The sequence below is a fragment of the Macaca fascicularis genome, chromosome 11 (genome assembly GCF_037993035.2).
Source record: "Macaca fascicularis isolate 582-1 chromosome 11, T2T-MFA8v1.1".
Classification (NCBI taxonomy): domain Eukaryota; kingdom Metazoa; phylum Chordata; class Mammalia; order Primates; family Cercopithecidae; genus Macaca; species Macaca fascicularis.
The window spans coordinates 21265947-21292436 of NC_088385.1; the positions used below are offsets into that span (position 1 = coordinate 21265947).

The 26490-nt window shown below is 37.0% G+C and overlaps 1 protein-coding gene across 6 annotated transcripts in view; it reads left to right on the forward strand.

The window, feature by feature from the left end:
* PIK3C2G (phosphatidylinositol-4-phosphate 3-kinase catalytic subunit type 2 gamma) overlaps window positions 1-26490 on the forward strand; it is a 422558-nt gene that overhangs the window by 235723 nt on the left and 160345 nt on the right. For all 6 annotated transcript variants that reach the window (XM_005570265.5, XM_074005892.1, XM_005570267.5 and 3 more), the window contains 2 exons: window positions 19421-19601; window positions 22574-22681. In XM_005570265.5, coding sequence (XP_005570322.3) covers window positions 19421-19601; window positions 22574-22681 — 289 coding nt within the window. The remainder of the gene's footprint in view (window positions 1-19420; window positions 19602-22573; window positions 22682-26490) is intronic.

A 26490-nucleotide genomic window follows, 5' to 3' on the forward strand; every position in this document is an offset into this window, starting at 1 on the left:
TCGGGTTACCCACAAAGGGAAGCCCATTAGACTAACAGCAGATCTCTCAGCAGACACTCTACAAGCCAGAAGAGAGTGGGGGCCAATATTCAACATTCTTAAAGAAAAGAATTTTCAACCCAGAATTTCATATCCAGCCAAACTAAGTTTCATAAGTGAAGGAGAAATAAAATCCTTTACAGATAAGCAAATGCTTAGAGATTTTGTCACCACCAGGCCTACCTTACAAGAGACCCTGAAGGAAGCACTCAACATGGAAAGGAACAACCAGTACCAGCTATTGCAAAAACATGCCAAAATGTAAAGACCATTGATGCTAGGAAGAAACTGCATCAACTAACGAGCAAAATAACCAGTTAATATCATAATGACAGGATCAAGTTCACACATAACAATATTAACCTTAAATGTAAATGGACTAAATGCTCCAATTAAAAGACACAGACTGGCAAACTGGATAAAGAGTCAAGACCCATCAGTTTGCTGTATTCAGGAGACCCATCTCACATACAGAGAAACACATAGGCTCAAAATAAAGGGATGGAGGAAGATCTACGAAGCAAATGGAAAACAAAAAAAAGCAGGGGTTGCAATCCTAGTCTCTGATAAAACAGACTTTAAACCATCAAAGATCAAAAGAGACAAAGAAGGTCATTACATAATGGTAAAAGCATCAATTCAACAGGAAGAGCTATCCTAAATATATATGCACCCAATACAGGAACACCCAGATTCATAAAGCAAGTCCTTAGAGACTTACAAAGAGACTTAGACCCCCATACAATAATAGTGGGAGACTTCAACACCCCACTGTCAACATTAGACAGATCAACGAGACAGAAAGTTAACAAGGATATCCAGGAATTGAAGTCATCCCTGCACCAAGCGGACCTAATAGACATCTACAGAACTCTCCACCCCAAATCAACAGAATATACATTCTTCTCAGCACCACATCGCACTTATTCCAAAATTGACCACATAATTGGAAGTAAAGCACTCCTCAGCAAATGTACAAGAACAGAAATTACAACACACTGTCTCTCAGACCACAGTGTAATCAAACTAGAACTCAGGACTAAGAAACTCAATCAAAACTGCTCAACTACATGGAAACTGAACAACCTGCTCCTGAATGACTACTGGGTACATAACAAAATGAAGGCAGAAATAAAGATGTTCTTTGAAACCAATGAGAACAAAGATACAACATACCAGAATATCTGGGACACATTTAAAGCAGTGTGTAGAGGGAAATTTACAGCACTAAATGCCCACAAGAGAAAGCTGGAAAGATCTAAAATGGACACTCTAACATCACAATTAAAAGAACTAGAGAAACAAGAGCAAATACATTCAAAAGCTAGCAGAAGGCAAGGAATAACTAAGATCAGAGCAGAACTGAAGGAGATAGAGACACAAAAAACCCTCCAAAACATCAGTGAATCCAGGAGTTGGTTTTTTGAAAAGATCAACAAAATTGATAGACCACTAGCAAGACTAATAAAGAAGAAAAGAGAGAAGAATCAAATAGACGCAATAAAAAATGATAAAGGGGATATCACCACCGACCCCACAGAAATACAAACTATCAGCAGAGAATACTATAAACACCTCTACGCAAATAAACTAGAAAATCTAGAAGAAATGGATGATTTCCTGGACACTTATACTCTCCCCAGACTAAACCAGGAAGAAGTTGAATCCCTGAATAGACCAATAGCAGGCTCTGAAATTGAGGCAATAATTAATAGCCTACCAACCAAAAAAAGTCCAGGACCAGATGGATTCACAGCTGAATTCTACCAGAGGTACAAGGAGGAGCTGGTACCATTCCTTCTGAAACTATTCCAATTGATAGAAAAAGAAGGAATCCTCCCTAACTCATTTTTATAAGGCCAGCATCATCCTGATACCAAAGCCTGGCAGAGACACACACAAAAAAGAGAATTTTAGACCAATATCCCTGATGAACATTGATGCACAAATCCTCAATAAAATACTGGCAAACTGAATCCAGCAGCACATCAAAAATTTCATACACCATGATCAAGTGGGCTTCATCCCTGGGATGCAAGGCTGGTTCAACATATGCAAATCAATAAACGTAATCCATCATGTAAACAGAACCAAAGACAAAAACCACATGATTATCTCAATAGATGCCGAAAGGCCTTTGACAAAATTCAACAGCCCTTCATGCTAAAAAATCTCAATAAATTCGGTATTGATGGAACATATCTCAAAATAATAAGAGCTATTTATGACAAACCCACAGCCAATATCATACTGAATGGCCAAAAACTGAAAGCATTCCCTTTGAAAACTGGCACAAGACAGGGATGCACTCTCTCACCACTCCTATTCAACATAGTGTTGGAAGTTCTGGCTAGGGCAATCAGGCAAGAGAAAGAAATCAAGAGTATTCAGTTAGGTAAAGAAGAAGTCAAATTGTCCCTGTTTGCAGATGACATGATTGTATATTTAGAAAACCCCATTGTCTCAGCCCAAAATCTCCTTAAGCTGATAAGCAACTTCAGCAAAGTCTCAGGATACAAAATTAATGTGCAAAAATCACAAGCATTCTTATACACCAATAACAGACAAACAGAGAGCCAAATCATGAATGAACTTCCATTCACAATTGCTTCAAAGAGAATAAAATACCTAGGAATCCAACTTACAAGGGATGTAAAGGACCTCTTCAAGGAGAACTACAAACCATTGCTCAGTGAAATAAAAGAAGACACAAACAAATGGAAGAACATACCATGCTCATGGATAGGAAGAATCAATATCGTGAAAATGGCCATACTGCCCAAGGTAATTTATAGATTCAATGCCATCCCCATCAAACTACCAATGAGTTTCTTCACAGAATTGGAAAAAACTACTTTAAAGTTCATATGGAACCAAAAAAGAGCCCGCATTGCCAAGACAATCCTAAGTCAAAAGAACAAAGCTGGAGGCATCACGCTACCTGACTTCAAACTATACTACAAGGCTACAGTAACCAAAACAGCATGGTACTGGTACCAAAACAGAGATAAAGACCAATGGAACAGAACAGAGCCCTCAGAAATAATACCACACATTTACAGCCATCTGATCTTTGACAAACCTGAGAAAAACAAGAAATGGGGAAGAGATTCCCTATTTAATAAATGGTGCTGGAAATATTGGCTAGCCATAAGTAGAAAGCTGAAACTTGATCCTTTCCTTACTCCTTATACAAAAATTAATTCAAGATGGATTAGAGACTTAAATGTTAGACCTAATACCATAAAAACCCTTGAAGAAAACCTAGCTAATACCATTCAGGACATAGGCATGGGCAAGGACTTCATGTCTAAAACACCAAAAGCAACGGCAACAAAAGCCAAAAGGGACAAATGGGATCTAATTAAACTAAAGAGCTTCTGCACAGCAAAAGAAACTACCATCAGAGTGAACAAGCAACCTACAGAATGGGAGACAATTTTTGCAATTTATTCATCTGACAAAGGGCTAATATCCAGAACCTACAAAGAACTCAAACAAATTTACAAGAAAAAAACAAACAACCCCATCAAAAAGTGAGCAAGGGATATGAACAGACATTTCTCAAAAGAAGACATGCGTACAGCCAACAGACACATGAAAAAATGCTCATCATCACTGGCCATCAGAGAAATGCAAATCAAAACCACAATGAGATACCATCTCACACCAGTTAGAATGGCATCATTAAAAAGTCAGGAAACAACAGGTGCTGGAGAGGATGTGGAGAAACAAGAACACTTTTACACTGTTGGTGGGATTGTAAACTAGTTCAACCATTATGGAAAACAGTATGGCGATTCCTCAAAGACCTAGAATTAGAAGTACCATATGACCCAGTCATCCCATTACTGGGGATATACCCAAAGGATTATAAATCATGCTGCTATAAAGACACATGCACTCGTATGTTCATTGCGGCACTATTCACAATAGCAAAGACTTGGAATCAACCCAAATGTCCATCAGTGACAGACTGGATTAAGAAAATGTGGCACATATACACCATGGGATACTACGCAACCATAAAAAAGAATGAGTTTGTGTCGTTTGTAGGAACATGGATGCAGCTGGAAACCATCATTCTCAGCAAACTATCACAAGAACAGAAAACCAAACACCGCATGTACTCACTCATAGGTGGGAACTTAACAATGAGATCACTTGGACTCGGGAAGGGGAACATCACACACCGGGGCCTATCACGGGGAAGGGGGAGGCGGGAGGGATTGCATTGGGAGTTATACCTGATGTAAATGACGAGTTGATGGGTGCAGCACACCAACATGGCACAAGTATACATATGTAACAAACCTGCACATTATGCACATGTACCCTAGAACTTAAAAGTATACTAATAATTTAAAAAAGAAGAAGAAGAGAATGCAAAAAAATAAAAATAAAAACAAAAATAAAAAATCAGAGTGGACTACTCTTAGTAGGCTGTAAGAAATTTGGTTCTCTTATTTTAAACTACTACACTGAACTTTCTTGGTCACCTAACTTATCCAAAATAGAAACTAAATTCAATTTCTTTGTATCTTCAAATTTGAAAGGACTTTCTGCTTTTCTTGATTCAAAAATGTGTTCAAATATATAAAATTAGGAAAAGAAGAAACATTAAACAGAAATTCAATTAATTTAAGAAGTGATTATGATACATTTATAATTCTTTCACTTTTGCTTAACTTTATGTTAAAATCATCACATCTTAGAAAGAAAACATCTATAAATATTTTATTCGTATTTTCTGGACTCTGGATTTGTTTCCAAAGACATTCTTTAACTGGCTGTACTTATCAGCTCCCTAAAGGTCCTGTCCCAATCATGTAATATCACATTTTTAACTTGTCTGCCTATTCATTTTTGTATGTTTGCTGTCTCCCACTCACTACTCCCAACTATAATGTAAGCTCTGTGACCACATGAGCTCTGGTCGTCATGATCACCCTCATGATTAGCAGAGTCTTAGTCACTTCCCTGTATCATCAGGGTTTGTGTAGGCATTTAGTATTATACACATTCATTGAATAAATACATAAAATACTTGCCTGAACTATAGCAAATAATTTTTTCTCTCTTGGCTTCAATTGTTGCCCCTCTAAAAATAGAAAAGTTTATCTATTTCCAATTTATTATTATTATTATTATTATTTAGAGACAGAGTCTCACTCTGTCACCCAGGCTGGAGTATAGTGGCGTGATCTCAGCTCACCGCAACCTCCATCTCCTAGGTTCAAGCGATTCTCCCACCTCAGCTTTCCGAGTACCATACAGGCCAGGCTGGTCACAAACTCCCGACCTCTGGTGACCCACCCGCCTCACCCTCCAAAAGTACTAAGATTACAGGCATGAGCCATCGCACGCAGCCTATTTCAATGTTTTTAAAAAATGTGTTTCTCCAAATCACAAGGTTCATTAGAGCTCTCTCAGAGTGTGAAAGGGGAAACCAAAACAAGCAGTGGTCTAGGCTGCCTACTGCCCTCTCAGTAGGGCAAATCATTTTTTATCTGTTTTTTTCCTGGGGGTACATGTTGAGGAAGGAAGATGGTTCTAAGTGAGAGTTTGCTTTAAAAATGTGTACTGCTTTTATGATGTTTTAAAGAAACTTCTAAACTAGATTATTTCCATAAATCTGTCCAGAGTCCAGCTCTGATTTACAGATGATGTTCATAGGTGTGTTTTTGTTATTGTTGTTGTTTAATTTCACATGCTTGGAAAAACACTGAAAGAAATAATTATCCTCTCTGATACTGTATAAACTTTAACCTAGAAGTGATAGCACATGTGTCTTATCAAAAGACAAAAATGCCCTGTGTATCTGGACCAGTCTGTGGACCTTTTACACGGTACCGAAGTACCCATTGTTGATTTCCGGCTGGTGCTCAGGTCTGCTACTTCTTTGCCTGCTTGCCCAATTCAGATCAAATATTGAAACAACCACCCAGTGATAAGGATCAAGTAGAAATACTGTATCTAGAGCAGCTATTCAGTACTTGTTGAGAAACTAAGAAAAATGCTCAGCTATCTTTGATCTTAGTAAGAGTAACCTTGCAGTAGAATGCCTGCTGAATTCATCCTATTTCTGTTCTTACAATGGCGACTTGACTTCAATTACTACTATTGTTGTTATGATTATTATACATTTATTCTAATTTTTATTACAGTAGTTGTTTCACTGATGCTTTTGACAATGACATGAAACTAACTGAAGGTACAGGACTTGAATATCCTTGAAACCAGTTTTGTCTTAAACAGTTGAGAAGGTGCTCTCCCATTTTTCTTAATTGTTTTGTCAAACTGAGCATGTGGGCTAAATAGTATAAAATAAGTAATACTTTTAATTTAGCAGGTATTTGGATTGAGGAAAGTTTAAGTTTTTCATTGGGTTTCATATTTGCCAAATATATTTCAAAAATATTTGGCAAAACATTTTTGGTAAAACGAGTCACGCACCAAAAATATTTATGAAATCTGGAACAATCTGAGCTAGTATTCAAACTGCCTATTTTTGTGAATACCAAGAACAACAATTATTATCACTGAGCAGATATTAATATCACACATTAATTAGGTACTGTTCTAAATTACATCATTTAATTATCACAGTAACCTTGTCAATTGAGTATCATTAGGTACTGTTGAGACTCAGAGAAGTTAAGTCAGAGACCACAAGTCACACAGCCTTCAAATGGTCCAACCATGTTTCCAACTCAGATATAGCCAACTCCTTAGCCTATTCTTTGCCTATATTTCAAGGCCTTAAAACTGATACTAGAATTTTTTAATCGCCACAGGCATTACCAGTCCAAGTAAGAGAAACAGAACTGGTAATGAGACGTCCTGAAGCAGAATTTACCATGTAAAAACAGGAGACTTTCTCTTGCTGAATTCCCTATTTATACCTTTCCAGAATTCTTGGGAAAGAAAACAAGCGAAATTCATCAAAAATGTACCATCTCATTACTCTATTTTCCCAATATGTGAAAATAAAAAATCATTACAAAGTAATTAGAAAAGCACTACAATAAGCCAGTTAATTTCTTCTGTTGCTAATTGAAATCAAGAAAACAAGAAAAAAAAGTAAAGCATAAAAATAAGAAGATGAGTTAAGCATTATTGAATTTATCCAACATAAAATACTAACATAGAGGAAAATACTACTGTAGGAACAGTATTAGTATCCTTCTAAAGATAGAGCATGTAAATATTTGATTCATAATTCAAATGAATGATTTTTAAATTCTGGTTGAGTTAATGCCATTTTCTAAGAAATGTGAACAGTAAATACTTGTTCTTTTTTTCTGGTCAAAAACAAAGAAACTTGCTAACCAATTAATTCCAAAGCAATTTCAGTTATCTGCCTTTTAAGCACGATCATCCAACCTCTACTGATGATTTCGGAGACAAAGAAGAGTCTCATTAAGGCAAAGCTCTTAAAACTTTTCTTAAAGGATAATTATGAAGGGAGAATCTCATAAGAACACAAGAACCTAATGGTCCAATGTGAAAAGACTTTTTTTCTAAAGAGGAGCAAAAATGAAAATAACAATAGGATTAAAAGCCACCCATAGATTGTTATAGGCTATTTTAACTTTGGTAGATATTGCCACCTTTTTGGATTATTGCTATAATTGCTTATATCTTAAGTAAGACTGGGTTTTAGAGTCTGACTGTTTTTTGCACCAACAATGTTAGTAGCAGCCAATCTAAACTTCTTACAACAGGATTTTGAAAATTCTTTAGAGATAAATGCTTGAATTACTTAACTAAATAGAATCTCTCTCTCAATCTCACCCCCCCACCCCAACACACACACACACACACACACACACACACACACACAGACATATACACACACACACACACACCATTTTTTTCTTACATTTATAATTTATTCCCCCGAGATGAAAAATAACATGGCTTATCAGATAGAAAAGGACTTTGTGGGATGATTCTTAGCTAATGCAACTTTACCAATGATGGGGGTTCAACAACTAAGTTAACTTAGTTATGCAATTATTTTTAAAAAGTAATAATTCCACCAAATTTTTCCCCTTGATCTGAATCCTCAAATCACGATATGATAGAGAAACTCTAGTATTCTCTTAGAGTCTTTCAAAATTCTCAAATATAAATTAATTTAAATCAGTTTGTAATTAATGTCTACATTAATAGATTTTAAGTATATGCATGTATGTATAATATGCAAACTCTTCAGAGATTAAAGGAAATAGCATGTGAAAATGTAATTTCTTAGGATTCTATAATTCCCAAGCTATTACTAGGTTAGTTGGGGCTCATATTCCAAAATTTTAATCAATAAATAAAAGAAATTTTAGGAAGACGGGGTTTATTTATTTAGTAGTATTTAATTCATTTATTCAAGAAATATTAACGGCCTACTCTGTCACAAGGAGAAACTATTGAGCCACAAGGGTGTAAAACTACAGTCCTGTCCTGAAAGAATTTAAAGTCTAGTAGGAGAAAGATGTTTTAAAAAAATTAAAACACAATTTTTAAAAAACACAAAATAACTGTTAATAAGAACAATGAATAGAGGAAAGTACTTCACCCTTACAGGGGTGGATAATGCGTACCTGCCCAAGCCTGAAATCTAAGGAAGCTTTTTTTAGAAAATGTGCTAAGTTGAACATTAAAAGATACACAGATGTTGTATGGACGCATCATTTCAGACACAGAAGATGGGGGAAGGCAAAAGCATTCTGGCTTGAGAAAGCTGAGAAGATTCAAGTTACCAAAGGTAGTACTTTATGTTTGGGGTGGAAGAACATGATTGGAAATAAGAGACAAGACTTAAAGACCCGAGAGAGACAAATCATGAAGTGCTCTGTTTGTTATACTAAGGATTTTCTATTTTATCCCGAAGGCTAGGTTATTTTAATCCCTAGAATTAGATTTCATTAGACTAAGTAAAAAAGGAAGGGAGGGTGGGAAAAAATTCACAGGTAACGGGAAAACTGAGTACCAGAAATGAAGGCCTCAGTTAAACTCTGTCAGCAAGGACAGAAAGAAGAAACTAGATTTGAGAGCTATTTTCAAGGTAAACATAATAGGACATGGTAGAAAACTTGATGTTGGGGATGAAGGTGAGAGAAGTGCCAAGGATAACGGCCTCATTTTTAGTTAGGGTGATGGAAGGCTAGCCATCCTATTCATGGAGATAAGTAATTCAGGTGAAGAAGCAGGTATTGGGGAGAATGATGATGAAATCAGATATGTTAAGGTTAAAATGCCTTAGGAAAATTTAAGTGTGCTATCTTATAAATAGATGAACATAGCCTGGATTGAAAAAAAAAAAAAGAGTTCTAAGTTGGAAACTGTATCAGTCTGCTAGGGTTTCCTAGAATACCACAGATTGGGTGACTGAAACAACAGAAATGTATTTTCTCACAGTTCTGGAAGCTGGAATTTCAAGATCAAGGTGCCAGCAAGCTTGCTTTCTGGTGAGGCCTCTCTTTCCTGGCTTGTAGACAGACACCTTCTCCTTGCGTCCTCACATGGCCTTTCTCAGTGCGCATGTGCTCTCCTGCTCTCTCCCAGTGCTCATGAGGACACCAGCCCTATGGGATTATGTCCCCAATCTTATGACCTCATTTAACCTTAATTACCTTCTTAAAGGCCCTGTCTCTACATTCAGTCACCTTGGGAGTTAGGGCTTTGGCATATGAGTTTTGGGAGAGGACATAATTCAGTCCAAAACAAAAGCATTGATTAAATGACAGGACAGACATGATTATCATCATTTCACAAATGGAAAGGCTGGGGTTGGAAATGTTAAATTGCTTGTGCAGTTACAGAGACAGCATTTGAAATGAAGTGATAGAGTGAACAGGACAAGTATCCCTGCCTATAAGGTACAACCTGAAAAACAATAGCAACAACAGCATAACACAAGTCAACAGAAAATTAGCACAAGGATAGGTAAATTACACAACATAAGTCAACAGAAAATTAGCCAAGTAGGTTGTGGAGGCCTCAAAGAACAACACTAATTTCTTACTGAGTTTCCAAAATGAATGGGATTAAATGGTGCCAGCCAACTTCAGAGGACAAGTTCTCTCATGACAATGAACGAGAATTTGCAGACATTTTCTCAGGACATCAAACACAACTCCAGATCTTATGGATAATGTCCCAGGGAACCTTTAATACCTTTACAGAATGAGCCTCACTGTTTGTAACTCTGAAGAATGAAGGGAGAAGCACCTGCCCCAGCTGTGATTTGAAGCTGAGGTTCCAGGAAAACTAGGTATTTCAAAGCCAGCTTCGGCTTGCACCTATATACCTGCGTCTCCAGCTGTGTTCAAACACATGAATTGTTCACTGCGCAATATGATGATTATCCAGCTTTCACCAGAGGGCTGTGCAAGAACAAAAGGCTCAGGGGTAAAGGAGAATTTTATTATTAGTTTGCTATTCTTATGAAACATTCATATAGCAAAGGAATTGCCTTGCTGTTAAAAGAAATTTTGTTAAGGAAACTTTATGAAAAAAGATGCTTACATTGCCTTTAAAGTAACTATACAGGTATTTAGAAGAAAAAATAGAATTTTATTTAAAAAAGGACTGAGTTGGGCACTGAGTTCAGAACCACATTTTCAAAGAGTAAGGAAAACTGTAGACACTTATTGAACTAACTTAAAATTCCATGAGCATGGATTCCAGCATTAATTATATGTCAAGCAAAATGTATTTTATTATGGCACATGTGCTGATGTTGGAGACTTCCCATTTCTTCTCTGCTACATTTTGAGTTATTTTGAACCCCAGGCCCAATTAAAATGGGTAGTACAAGCACATCTGTTGAATGTGCACAGTTCATCAGGATTGTTAGGTTCCCAAATGCAATCAGGGTGTTACTTTCAATGTGGCCTCTTCTCCCATCTACTCTCCCAATGCCACCCACTGCCATTTGTCTAAACAAACCAAGGAAGCCAGACCCTTTGAAACTGTGATGTTAGTCCCACTTTCTCAAGTGAAGAAGGGGTGGAGGAGAAGTGAGTCAGGTGTATGATTTGCATCATCAGAACAGATTCCACAGTTCTATTATTTTTGTAGGCTGTGTAAGGGAGAGAAAAGTGTCCCTGCTTATCAGTATTTCACACAAAGTTATATTTAAGGCTGGGCATGGTGGCTCATGCCTGAAATCCTAACACTTTGGGAGGCCAAGGCCAGATTGTTTGAGCCCAAGAGTTCCACACCAGCCTGGGCAACACAGGGACACCCTACCTCTACAAAAAATTTAAAAATTAGCCAGACATGGTGGTGCATGCCTGTGGTCCCAGTTACTCAGGAGGTTGAGGTGGGAGGTTCAGTTGAGCCTATGAAGTAAAGGCTGCAGTTAGCCATGATCACACCAGTGCACTCCAGTGTGGGTAACAGAGTGAGATCTTGTCTCAAAAAAATACATATATATACACACACACACATACACATACACACACACATACATATATTATACATATATACATATATATACAAATATATCAATGTATGTATGTATAAAATACACACACACATACACACACACACACACACACATATATACATACATATAAAGTTGGAATGAAGCCTTTGGAAAGAAAGAAGGCAACCTGGAGAACATGAGACTTCCGAGTGTTAGGAACCAGGAAGCAAGAGAAAAAGATGAAAGAAAAACAGGGCAGGAAGGTGGCAGAAGATAATTCCTCGATTGCATGAGTCTCGGGCTAACCCCTCAGCTGGTATCCATGTTAAAACATCAGGAGGTGGCACAGCACAAGGCTGAAGAGCAAGGGCTGAGGAGTCAGACACGCTTGGATCTGAATCCCCATTCCACTGGGTGGATGACTTTGGGCAATTTATTCCACCTCCATGAATCACAGTATCCTCATCTGTGAGAAGGAGGAAATCAGATGACCTGGAGCTGAGGTAAGGAGTGACTAAAACAGCCACGCAAAATGCTCGGAAACACCTGGCACAGAGTAAATGCTTGATAACTTCATAAAAGAATAAAATTACAGAGCCCTGGAACTGGAAGGCAGCTTACTAAACCTCACCAATGCCAACATTTGACAGAGGAGGAAGGTGAAGAACCAAAGCATGCAGGTTCTTGCCAGAGTTGGTGAAAGTAGAAAACAGTCTTTCAAATCATGTTTCAATGGATTTTAGAACACAGAATATGGTGCTTTGCAAGGAGCCCTGAGTTGTCCAGAACGCTAGGCTCTTGTCATAGGTCTTTGGCCAAGTTTCTCTATCACTCAGTGTCCTCACCTAATAAATGTAAGGGTGGGAGAAATTACCTCAAAGTATTGTTCAGCTCCATGCTCTTGTAATATTCTTCCACTGAGAATATGAGTAAAATTACACTCAGGGAATGTGTTCAGCTGGAGTGGGAAGGACAGGGACTATTTGGAAGCTCAGGATGCCACAGAAGAGAACAGAACAAGGTGAAGATTTTGACAAAGGAAAAGTGGCTGGAGCTAAGGCTTTCTTGGGGATCAGGAAAGGAGAAAACCAGAATGAGCAAAAAGGGAAGTGGGATACAGAAGGGCCTCATAGATAGCTGTGTCTTCCAAAGTGTGCCCAGGGCTAAAATTCCACCTGTTTGTTTATATAATTAACAAGCACATATGGAGTGTAGTGGTGGAGGGAGAGGGGGGTTACTATTAAGCTATTCACGGCAAAGTGCTTAATTTAGAAAAATGATAAATAAAATAACTTTACACTAAAGCAGTAAGTGTATTTTGTAATGCAAAGAGGACAGTCCCTTCTCTTAAACCCCATTATTTGATAAATTTAACATGTGAACATGTTACATGTTAACATGTGAGTAGGCTGGAACATGTGACCATATGTTACATGTTAACATATGAGTAGTCTGGAAGGAGTTTTATGTGTTTACATGTAGGCTTGAGGTAGGAGACAAGACTTAACTCCAGAGGTGGGGCTCAGACACTGGACCAAGTTAAGGACTAGCTAAAACAAGAATGGGGCAGAAGCAGCTTTCTGTAATTTTGTGTGCCATGTCAATTTGCCATTGCCATGACAACACCCAAATGTTACTGCTCCTCTCCATGGCAACAACCCAATGACCTGAAAGTGACCATACCACTTCTAAAAATTTCTGCATAATTCACCCCTTAATTTGCGTATAATTAAAGGTGGATATAAATACGACTGCAAAGCTGCCTCTGAGCTGCTACTCTGGGCTCACTGCGTACGAGTAGCCCTGCTCTGAGAGGAGCAATACCTCTGCTGTTGCTCTACATTGCTGCTTCGATAAAAGTTGCTAACACCTCTGGGTCACCCTTGAATTTTTTTTTTTTTTTTTTTTTTTTTGAGACGGAATCTCAATCTATCACCAGACTGGAGTGCAGTGGCACAATCTCGGCTCACTGCAACCTTTGTCTCCCAGGCTCAAGCAATTCTCCTGCCTCAGCCTCCTGAGTAGCTTGGACTACAGGTGCCCGCCACCATGTCCAGCCAATATTTGTGTGTTTTTAATAGAGACAGGGTTTCACCATGTTGGCCAGGATGATCTTGATCTCTTGAGCTCATGATCAGCCCACCTCGGCCTCCCAAAGTGCTGGGTTTACAGGCATGAGCCACTGCACCTGGCCTGACTTCTTCCCTGTGTGAAGCCAAGATCCCTGCCAGATTAAACCCCAATTTGGGGGCTCATGTATCCTGCATCAGGCTCCTGGGTTGACCATGTTTTTCTGTGAGATGAATGCAAGGAGCTCTGATTTCTTATTACAGGTGCAGGAAACTTCAGGGAAACGTATCTGCTCAACATAGTTTTTTCCCTCCATAGCTACCAGTTGACCCTGAGTGCAACACTGCTGTGTAACAGTACTCGTCATTGTAGGTGTTTGCACAAACAGATACCATCTGTGACTAATTTTAAGCTTATCATTAAATATGTGACTGACCATAACTGTTAAGGGTTTTACTAAATATCATGACAAACAACTAATTATGATATAAATATATACCTATATACTCATATATATGCAGTGTTAATAACCTATTGCTAAAGACACAAGGTTTTTTTTAAATACAATTCATTGCTTAGCCATGCTCATCCACAAATGAAACCAAACAAAATAAGCCCTGATCTGGAGCAGTAAGTGGTGGCGAGGGAATAAAGAGAGGCAAAGAGAATGATCTCAGCCTAACTCTCAAGAGTTTTGGGTCAAGGTTCCCCAAAATCCTACTGCCCCAGAATAAGATCCCCCTTATTCTGCATCTTAGGGTTTTCTCACCTGAAATGCAATCAGGACATTTCCTGAAGCTGCACTTCTTTCTGACTCTTAGGTTTTTAACTGTCTCAGCTAGTTTTTATTAAACCGATTGAGTAGAGTACGTCTCAAAACTTTTAACGATTTTAAAAATACTACCTTTTCTCTTTCACATTCCCTAATTAAAACCAGGCTAGATTCTATCATTTCCTTGTATATATTTTTAGACAACAAAAAATCTTCAACCCATCTTGTCCAATTTAGAACTTCATTTTCTCCTCTAACTTGACAGATACCTCACCCACCCCATCCACCTCCCACCCTCGCACCCCTAGACTCCAGTACTAGCCAAGATCTAGCTTGGGAATAGAAGATATGATCTATTATTTCACTCTTCTTCTCTTTCTCTTTTGGCTATACCTTTTCTTAGCTATGAGTGGGAGGAAAAGAGAAAGAGAAAAGTGACCCTCACACTTCATAGGGCAAGCGATTGCAGTCCCCTCTCTGTGAGCTCAGATCCTCCACCAAGGCCCCTGTAGCTTCGTGGTCAAAGCTGTTTACCTTGGGGTTACCATGGGTGAGTTCTTTGGGAAGCCTTGGAGAACCTCCCCACCAGGAGATCTGGCTCTGGCTCAACCTCTACCTATACAAAGAGTGGATCACATATAACTACCTTTTATGAGTTTATTTAAACCTTGAGTAACATCCACCCCACAAACCCCTGTTTTGTCAAACTGCAGGGGTGCAGGAATGCAGGTTGCTCCTTTGCCACGCCTTTGCTCCATCCTGGTCTTGCTTTTTCTTCATGTTCACAGAAGCCTAGAGAAAATCAACAAACTCTCTTTCAGAGCAGAAGTCTAAACTGGGGTAACAGTCTCTTACTGCATACACTCAAATCACTATAAATGGCTCAATTTGAGCTTCCTTCCCCACTGGACTTGGAAAGGTTAAGTGGACATTGTGGACTCACTCTATTCCTCACTGGGCTAATGACTCATGACTCTCAAACACCCCCACCTGTAAATATATGGAGGAGATAATGGTTGTTGTACCATAGCCATTTTATCCATTTCCTGATAAGCCTTGAAGAGTTATCTGACCCCCAATTGGTTTTTCATTTACTTGTTTTTGTCTTCTTGTTGTCAATTTTTGCCACCCTTTTGAAATATAGGGTAACTATTATCTCTTCACTCTTAGGTCTTCGTAGCCAACTCCAGGGCAACAAGGGAAAGTAACACTCAATATGCTAATACAGATGCTTCCTCATCCAAAGCCATTGGCCCCTTTTCAGGCATTTCAGTCCTCAGATATTACCAATAGGGTAGAGCTGAAGTTTTTAGGTCCCAAGAACAGCCACATGTACCGTCTCCTTCACTGCCCTCAGCCATCAGACCCTTTGTTTCGCCCTGTGTTATGTAAGCCCTAAAAAAGTTTGTTTGCCACTTATTACTACAACATTTTCACTCAAAGAGCATCTCCTATCAGATACTCAGACATGTGGCTAGACAAAGCAACAGATGGTACATAGGCCTATTCACACTTTTAAATGAGTCAAGAAGTATGTTAGTAGTAATAAAATAACAATAAAATTTTAGCAGTGTCACAGAATATACATGTCCAAATAAGCTGGATCAAATCATTTTTGGAATACCTTTTGGGACTTTTTATGATCCATGAAAAAAGACATGTTAATTACTTTTACAGTTTTTTGATCTGAAATATTGTACTCAAATTGACTATTCATCTAATTCACCAGACTTGGCTCCAGATGACTTTTATTTATTTTCAGTAATTAGATTTGCCCCAAAATATCCTCAGGGATACCCCCCGAGAATGTTTAAAAAATGTGCTTTCCATTCTAAAGGCAACTCAAACAAACAAGTGGAAAAAGAAAAGAAAGACAAAGAAAGTTGGCATATTCATTAGTTTTTACCATAGCAACAAACAGCCCCACAGTTTCAGTGGCTTATGGCAACAGAGTTTATTTCTCATTCATGTAGGACTCAGGCTGCAGACTTGCTGTCGTCCTGCTTGGCTCCACCTGACTCTGTGCATCAATGCTCAGCTTGGCTCCACATTGTCTTCTCATTCCAGGACTAAATGAACAGCCCCTTACGGGGACATGCTGTTCTCCCGGAAGAAAGCAGAAGCCAAATTAACTCAAACCAGAGGCCAGACCAAATCACAATAACCCATGTAAAGCATCTCTGTGGTCATGAGTATAGTTTGCATCCAGTCACATTCTGCTGACCAAAGCGAATCACATGACCAACCTGACAAGGGATAAAGAAGTAAATTCTACCTACAGGAAGGTACTGGAAGCCACATGACAAAGAGTCTAGATGTATAATCTTCTACAGAGGAGAAAACATGGAGCTGGGAACAATAATGAAATCTACCACACGGTGTGGGAACAGTGGGAACATCATGAGTATATAACATTCCAAAGAGACTGCTTTGGAAATTATCAGAATGATTAACCTCATAAATTATGGTAGGGGTATAAACCAAGTCAGCTTCATGCCTTATGGGCTCCTGTCATAAATTTAAGGTTCTAAAAATATATACAACATCTAGGGTATTGTTTTAATCATTTTCTGAACTCGTTTCCTTTGTGAATAGTTTTATATTTGAGTTGTTACGAAGTAGTTTATTGATAAACATATATTGCAGAATACTGATTGGAAAGTGCATATCTGCAGACTTGCCCTATATAATGCTCTTTATATGCAAAAGTCAACAGTTAGTGCTGCTATTTCTGAAAGAGCAAATCAATATTCTAAAAATGGGCTAGTCAGAAAAAATTATCTTTGCAAGGATTGTATAACATATCAAGTTCCTCAGTTGAGGAAAATACTAAATAAATCTCTTAGCCACTAAGAGGTAAAATAAAGTTGCTAATGCTAAATAGGCATGCTTTTCATTTCTTAGCCACACTATTAAAATCTTAAAATTAACAATTATATTTTAGGTATTGAATTGTAGTCTTTATTTGTCCCAGAGTCCTAAATACACTTGAAAAAGTCATATTCTGGAAGCCACCTGTGCTCACTAAAAATCCGTCTCCTGATCCACATACCTCAGCCCAAACAAAGTAGCAAAATATACAAGATGAAATGGGAAGGGGAAGCCCTGGAGTGATCTGAAATCACTCATCTCTATCATGTAGCTGAATTCTTTTCTGTTACTGGATGTTGTTTCCCCTCTTGACCCACAGAAAATACACAAGTGAGTAAAATTCTAGGACAGTCCCTGAGATGTGCAATATCCTGCTGTTGAAAACTAAAATTAAGGCCTGGATTGAAGGAGTTTATGAGGCAAAGAGGGGTGGGATGGTGTGATTACTCTGTTCTGTCCTGCTGGTAGACTGATGGAATATGAACTATTTGTACTTTTCCTGTGGCTCTAGCAAGTCCCTCATCACGTGACCAGAAGCAACTACATGCATGAAGAAATGTAGAAAAGTTCTAATTTTCAAGAAAATCTCCATTCTATGCTAGCTGAGGTTGGTGACTATCTCTGTATTTGAGTCCACTATAATTCACTTCACTTAAATACCTCCGTGACATCCTATAAAAAATTTGCTCAGTCACCTGGATTATGTTTCTTTCCCTCTTCCTTACTGCCTACCACACTTAATACTGTCAAAATCTTCTTTAATCATCTAGATTTTATGCATTCATCCTCATTTTAATGTTGTCATAACTTACACTTTATGAAGCATTAAGGTATGTGTACAAAATAATACCAAATTGAATCACAGCTGGATATTGCAGACATTAGGGTAAACAGGTCTCTGGCATTTTAAGATTTACCTCACAGTTCGTGCAAAATCACATTGCCTGCATCTTAAAAGCCCAGTCTTTTAATAGCAAGTCTTACTTGATACTTCTCAGTCCCTTGACCTTAAACTTTTTATTTTTAAACATTTTTGGCATAAGCAATATTGCCTCTCCCAGGTTACGGCATCTTTTGAAGAGGATTTCTGTAATCCTTAAAAAAGAGTGGCCAGCTATTTTCTACAATCTTATAGACAGAGGCAATAGATAAAAACTACAATATTTAGGATTTACTGCTTCCTTATAGTGAAAGTCACTGACACAGAACTGAGTAACCTTCCAACCAAAACTTCATAGTTCAACCTTTTCCATAGTTGTTTAAAATTAAGGGGCATGTTAATTTCCCTTGTCGTTTCTGTGCCCGAAAATACAGGAATAGAATAATTGACCTCTCATGTTCATCTCCAGCACTCTATGATTTCAATTCTGCAGTGTACAAAAACAAACTCTTTACACGTCAAGTAAAAAGCCATGGATCTTGAACCACATCTCACCAGGAGAACATGTAATCTTGGCAGGGATGCAGGGTTTGAATAAGGTATATTCTCCAAGGAAAATAATCACAACTGAATACACTGAGTTTTCTCAGCTTTTATGTTTTTTAGGATGTGGTCACTCTTCCCTGCTCGGTTTTAGGATATAACTATCCCCTGCTCATTTTTATTTTGAGCAAGGAATCAAACTGAGTTTTTCCTCCTTGAACCAGCGAGAAGCAAATACATTGCTCATAAGAGAACAAGTTCATTTCAATAGAATAAAGAATAAGAGTATTATATGTACAAATTAACTAAACAATTCTGACAATCCCTATAACTCCAACCCTAAAATATATTATTTCTTTAATTATTTTGGTAAAAAATTATTGATTTTGTCTGTGCAAAATGACGATTCTTTTTATCATGTATGTAGCAGTTGGATAGTCATAGAGTTATATTTATGTACTAGATCAGTTTAAAAATACTTTAAAAAAGTACTCGTTTTTTTTTTTTTTAAGTATTTTTAAACTGATCTAGTACACACTAGAATTAAGAGGACTGAAAGGAGAAAAGATGTGTTGTGAATTGAAATGAAGAAAAGCAGATCTCTTATTGATTCTTCACTCTTGGCATCTCATTAACTATCAGTTGGAACTTGATGACTGTCAATGAATAAACAACATTTTCTCCATTCTAGGCTGTTAAACTGCCCAAAGCCACCAAATACAGATTAGTTTGAAATGCACTTATTGTTCCAGCTGGAGGTGGTTAAAAAAATCAGCTTTAGATACAAGAATTTTTTTCTCTCTCTTTCCTTCAGGCTGCTAAAGGATGCAGAAAATGAAGCTTATTTTAAAAGCTGGTATCAGAAGCTACTAGCTGCTCTCCAATTCTGTGCAGGTAAAGCCTTGAGTGATGAGTTTTCCAAGGAGCAGAAACTTATCAAAATTCTGGGAGATATTGGGGAAAAAGTCAAGTCTGCCAATGACCATCAAAGACAGGTTTGTTGAAATATTAATCTTCAGGTAGTAATTCTTTTAACTTTGGTTTACATTAAGTTTTAATTTCATTGTTTACAAAGCAAATTCATTGACTACACTTAGATATAAGGCACTTAAATCAATTACTTTAGTCAAGTTTTTCTGAGATATTAATCTTGAGGTAGTAATTTTTTTAACTTTGGTTTAAATTAAGTTTTAATTTCATTGTTTACAAAGCAAATTCCTTGACTACACTTAGATGTAAGATACTTAAATCAATTACTTTAGTCAAGTTTTTTTTCCCCCACCTACTGTTCTTAAGTTAATGATAATGTCAATCATCAGGACATGGTTTTTTGACCTAAATAGCCATGGGACACACAAACAGAACCTGAAAAGAAAAGACCAACTTTATAGGCAGTTTGACTAAACAAGCCTGATAAAGTCATCACGTCAATATGGCGGCACAATTCAGACTCATGGAGAAATACATGAGGAGATGTTTTAGGGCACTTTTGTTGTTGTTGATCAGCAAAGAACATTTTTTATGCAACAAATAAGATGAATTAAATGAAATAAATCAATGGCCTTAAGAACAGTAATACTTTTTATACTAAGATCTATGGATACTAGTCAAAATATGTGCCTCCTTCTCAGTGTTTATAATAATGGACCTGGCTATTATTTTTCTTGGAAGAATATTTGCTCTTTTTAATTATCTGCATCACTAGTTCCCTATACTGATATACACCATTAAGTAGTTTCTCTCAAGTTCAACATTCTAGATGCAGGGAGAGAGCGGACATTCATTCATTGTATTGAGAATATTATTCAATAATAATTAACTACCTACTTTAGACTAGGGGTTAAGGATAGAAAGATGACCAAAACATGAGTTTTGTCCTCAAAGGAACTCAGTTTCTCTCCACTTATAATCTAAAATCAACAAGAATTTTCAACAAAATGATATAAAAATAGTAGTAGGCAAAGTGTCCCAGAATTCTTTCTCAGCCCAGGATTTTTCTTGCTGGAAGTCTCTTCGTTTAGTAGAAGTGCCAGAAACTATGCTACTTCACCTTCCTGGGAGAAAATGGAAAATAAAAAAGCAAAAGTTTGGAATTTATTCTTAAATGGGAGGTATATAAACTCCAGTACACAGTGGAGCCTTAAGGCATATAACAGGATAAGCAATGCAAAAAAAAAAAAGTTCTATGATTTTTTAAATGTTACTATAAGTTCTTTAATTATTTTCTAATGGTAGACAAAAAGTTGATGGCAAGTTAAATAAATTGATTTAAAATTTACAGAAGTTTGTGTGAAGGTTTGGTCTTTATCTCTTACGTTTTAAAATCCTTCACATGTTTTTAAAATCCTTCACATGTACATTATAGTTAAATAATGCTGGCACTTTTTTTGATCATTTGCTTCAAGTACCAGAGTGATACTGACATTATTCACTCAGGTAAATATACTTATCTTGCCTTGACTGGCTGCTTTTGTGATAACATCTCTTTACATAGGAAAACAGGAAGAGGAAAAGGAAGAGGTGGGAGAGGCATTTATAATTTCTCACAATTTAAGAAATAATAATTTCTCACGATTTAAGTTACTAATAGCTATTTTTCTACTTTAAAAAGCGCTAATTAAGCATAACTATATGAACTGGGAAGAGATTTTACTTAAATGAAGGGAGCATAGAGTCCTCTCCATGATATCCACCTGGTAAACCCAAGTATAGATGAGGCAAAGGAGAACAACCACACACAGAGGGCTGTAATGAATTTTTGTCTTTCCACTTTGCTCTTCTGGATTCTGGGAGCTGTGGATTCTATTATTTGCCAATAAGCCAGGAGTAAAAGCTAAGAAACTCTTGAGAGCTGAGTGAACATTATTAATATGATATCCTTGTCTTCTGCATTGGGCTCAAAAAGTTTCTTTTTTAATTTTCAATTTTAAAATGAGCAAAAAAAAAAAAAATTCTACCATAGTTACCTCATGCTAGCAAATAGTAAGTCTTTCTAATTTACTCTTTCTAACTACTTTTTTGTATCCATTAACTATTCCCCCTGCCTCCTGCTGCACTGACGACCCTTCTCAGCCTCTAGTAACCATCCTCCTACTCTCTGTCTCCATGAGTTCAATTGTTTTAAATTTAAACTGTCACAGCTAAGTGAGGACATGTGATATTTGTCTTCTTGTGTCTGGCGTATGTCACATAACATAATGACCTCCAGTTCCAACCATGTTGTTGCAAATGACAGGATCTCATTCTTTTTTATGGTTGGATAGTACTCCATTGTGTATATGTGAAAGTGGACTAAAAGAAGCTTTGTTTGTTTTGTGATGAACTGTTATTATTTCCTATCTCTTTCGTCATAGGATGCACAATTTAAAGGTGTTTTTTGTGATATCTGACCTGCCATGAGTATAGTGGAGTGTAGGAGGGAGGAAATATCAGAAATATACCCATTGACGTCCAGTAAACTATTTGTTCCTGCATATTATTATTTCTGACAATTATTACACAATTGATTTTTGTCATTGTTGTTACTATTGTATGTAATTTTTTTTGTAAAATGCACTATTACTATTAAGTGTAATTTTGAGAGTCACAAACTCAGATTTCAGGAAATTATCAGAAAAGGATCATGTTAATAATTACATAAAGCAGGGTTGGCTACGCAGGTCAAGTCCAGCCCTTTATGTTTTGTTTAAACAGTACAGTGCTTTGACTGTTTTTTATTTTCAGTTGAATTTGAGGTCCTTTAGAAAGGGCATGTATGATTTAGTTTCCCATTTCTCCAACATGCCCTATTGTCTTTAGCCCACTGTCTTCTCATGCCTGAATACATCACCTGCCTGACCCCAAAGTCATCCAAGTGTGCAACCCTGAATTCAGGAATTCATTTAATCAATAGAAGAAAATTATAACCTGAAGGAAAAGTCAAGTTCTTTACATTTTCTTAAATCCTTTTTCTAATGATTTTTCACAGGAGGTACTGAAGAAAGAAATTGGCAGACTAGAAGAGTTCTTTCAAGATGTAAATACTTGTCATCTTCCTCTGAACCCTGCCCTGTGTATAAAAGGGATTGATCATGATGTAAGTCAACTTATTCCTCAGATCAATTGAATATTTCTGTTTCGTATAGTTTAGTTCACTGTATATGTTTGAAATGGCAAAAAGAATTCATAAGCTGACATTGCAGTTATTTTAAGGAAAAAGTAATTGAATCCATTTACATTGTGTTTTCCCTTCGATACACTATGACTAGTTGGGACCACATTGGCCTTATCACATGGTTTGTTTATTTGGAAACAAATTATCCATCAATTCAGTGAAAAAAAATAGAGGAGCATAGAGGAACATATCACTGGGTTAATTTCTTGACTCATTAAAAATGATTGCTTTGGTGACCCCATGCAGGCTGGGTATAATTTCGTGGTTTATTTAGACTATGTGCATAACCATACCTAGTACACGAACATTAATCATTAACTACAACATTTCTATTTTGATTCAATTTAAAATTCATTGATTCTAATATGTCAGTATGTCATATAGTTTGTGATTTTACTCACGCCTGGAAAGCCCATCTTGGCATTGTCAGACTCACAACTTCCTAAACCTTCTCTTCCTAATCCTCTGTCATATGGTACCTCTTCAGTCACCCTTCTCTGACTTAGAATCATTCTTTCTCCCTTGTTCCTGATAAGCTTTATTATCTTCCTTCTCAAAAGCCCAAGAGTACAAAAACACTAACAGAGAAAATTATGAATATGTTCGATTTAAAAGTGAAGAGGTTAAGCTACCATGCATGGACAATAAATGTTACTTAACCGAAGTCATAAGACAGTCAAGAAAACAAGCCCAATAATTAGGTGAAAAATTAGACCATTATTACCGTGAATGTAAAATGTTTTGCTAAAAACTTGATACCATCATCTTTATCACTTTGCCACAAGTAAGACTCGTTGCAAATTTTTTGATACATTTAATAAATATATTTTGAAACATAACAAAATAAAGCTTCAAATTCCTTAAACTGAGATATGTCTGTCTGGGCTGAAATCCAAATCGTTACTAATTTTCAAAAAATTGCCCAACTTTTTCATCATCAGCGGCATTCTTGACTAATGCTGAGCATATGTAGGAACTCAGCATTTCAAGGATACTGTACCTTAATGTAGAAAGAACAACAGGGATCACTGAGTCCTCGTGGGTTTTTTTGTTTGTTTGTTTATTTGTTTGTTTGCTTTTGTTTTTGCTTTATTGGCTTGTTGTTTTAAAGAAGAAGAGTTTTTTTTGTTTTTTTTGGGTTTTTTTTCACTTAAAGTTACATATAAGTTTGGCATGTGCAGGTGCACCGACTGGGCCAGGGGTCAGCTGCCCAGGAGTCACCACCCCTAGTAATGCAGGTGGGACCACACTCCTTCCCTACAGCACCCTACGGTTAGCAGTACTTTTCCTGCAGAAACTGTCCCAAGTAGAGCCACCCTCTGGTTCCATTTACTCTGACTAGCTATGCCTGGCACAGGGTTGGGCACCTATGGGTACAACAATGAACAGGACAGACATGGTCAGGTGACAGCATCTTGGGAAACATTTTAATCTATCCTCCAGTCCCATTGAACAAAGAAGTGAGAAACCTTACAGTTGAAATGAGTATGGAAAATCTCTCTGTTTCAACAGAAACCTTATCAACTACTGGAGAATCCACACTGGGGAGAATCCTTATAAGCATGATGAATATGGCAAGGCCTTCATTCAAAGTAAATGTCTTATTTGACATCAGAGGGTCATATAAAAACTTATTTAAATGGAAGCAGTTTGGAGAAACCATCTATCAGAGCTCTTAATTTGTTGACTATGAGAAAATTCATACCTTTTGAATGCAGTGTGACAAGGCATTTGGTCTGAGTAAATGTCTTATTCTGTGTCAGAGAGTTCACACATGCCAAAAGCCCTATGAATATGATAAGCATAGAAATCTGTAGTCAAAACTCATGCCTCATTATACACCAGAGAATTCACACTGTTGAGAAACCCTACAAACATAATGAGTAGGGGAAGATATTCAGTTATAAGCCAGTCTTGTGGTACATCAGCGAACCCATTGTGGGGAGAAATCTTATAAATGCAATGACAGTGTGAAAGCTATTATATGATTGTGTGAGCCATTATAGCTCACAAGTGATTGTGCACCAGAGAGTTCACATTGGAAAGGAGCCCTATGAATGGAGTGAGCAGGGGAAAGCCTTTAATCAGCTTCTGTCACCGTCAGTCAATTATACTGGGGAGAAGCACTAAGGTCTGGCTCAATTCGTTTCTTAAAGCGTGGCTTTCAAAGGCAATGAGCAAGGGGCTCAGGTCTGAGCTAAACTGTCTTTATAAGACAAACTCTCAACCTTTGCCTTCCACCCCTACCCACAAACCATTAATCACAATGAGCCATTCCCTATTTTCTTTTAAATCACTAAAGGATGGACCAAGTGGGAGAGTGGGAAGAACTGAATGCAATTCTTCCCCACTACTTAGGGAAAACAAGGACCAGATATTTCATTTACTTACTGGTTTCTTTTTCAACTAATTTTTAGATCTCTGTCATTGATGTGTGCTTCTCAAGGACAGAGATCATATCTTCCTTTCTTCTAGCTTTTCTATCTTATTATACCATCTACATAAAATCCTCCTCTAAGACTCTGACTAATTCTTACGTCTATGGGCATTCCAATCTACTTTGTAACTATCACTCTAATCTAATATCTTATCATTTGCCTTTTTCTATCTAGAAAATCCTTGTTTCTGCCTATTTGCTAATCTATGTCCCTCACAATCTTCAAGATCTAGTTAACCTCGGAAAAATTTTTTCTTAAAATGTGACTTCATTCAATAGTGATAAACTGCCTTGTGAATTATTTTCAACTTAATGTGTGTGCATTTATATATGTACATATATGCATGTATATACGTATATATATAAATGCAATGATTGTGTGAAAGCTGTTAGGGTTGATGTGCGTGTGTATATATATATACATATATATAAAACCAAATTTAATAGGCTTTGTGAGGATAGATATAGTGTTTCTTTTTTAGCATATAATGTGCATACTAGTTGTTGAATACATGTTTTTGACAATTACTCAAATATTTACTGCATGTGAAAACCAAGATGTGAAACAATAAAAGCAGAATATCTCCAGGTGATAGTTACAAAGATAGGCTAAGCCTTGCCTTTAGCCTCCCTGGACTTGGGATAACTCAAAGAGATCCCTGCAAATTCCATGAGCAGAATTTAAAAACCACTGATCTATACTCATTTCTTGCCTAATAGAGAATTTGCTAATTCAATACCATGATATATGGTCACGTGATCCCTAATTAACTGACTTTTGCAACAGAATTTTATTGCTTAACAAGCATCCTCACCCATAAAAATATAAAACATCTATTTTTATTTATAGATAAAACATCTGTATTTATCTATAAAATATCTACTTCTTAACTGACCTATCAACACAAATCTAACCCAATTTCTAACTAAACAAACCCTTGTTTACTGAATCAATTTGAATTTTCAAATTGAAAATAGGAAATACCTATTTTCAATCTCTTAAACTCTTGCTTATGATTCAGTAAGCAAGGGTTTGTGTTTAGTTAAGATATTGGGTTAGATCTGTGTCAATAGGTCAGTTAGGAAATAGCTATTTTCTCTCAGCTTCTACTAATTTCAGACTTCTTGCCGATAACATTGTTCAAGCTGATCTTTCAACATGCATTGGTGTCATATTTTACTAAGTTGATAAATCGAAAGCATCAAGTCTTTTTCCTTTCTTTATATTGAGTTAAGTCTTCAATGTCATCATGAACTCTCTAATAGTCTAAAGACATACAGCTTTTCAATGCTC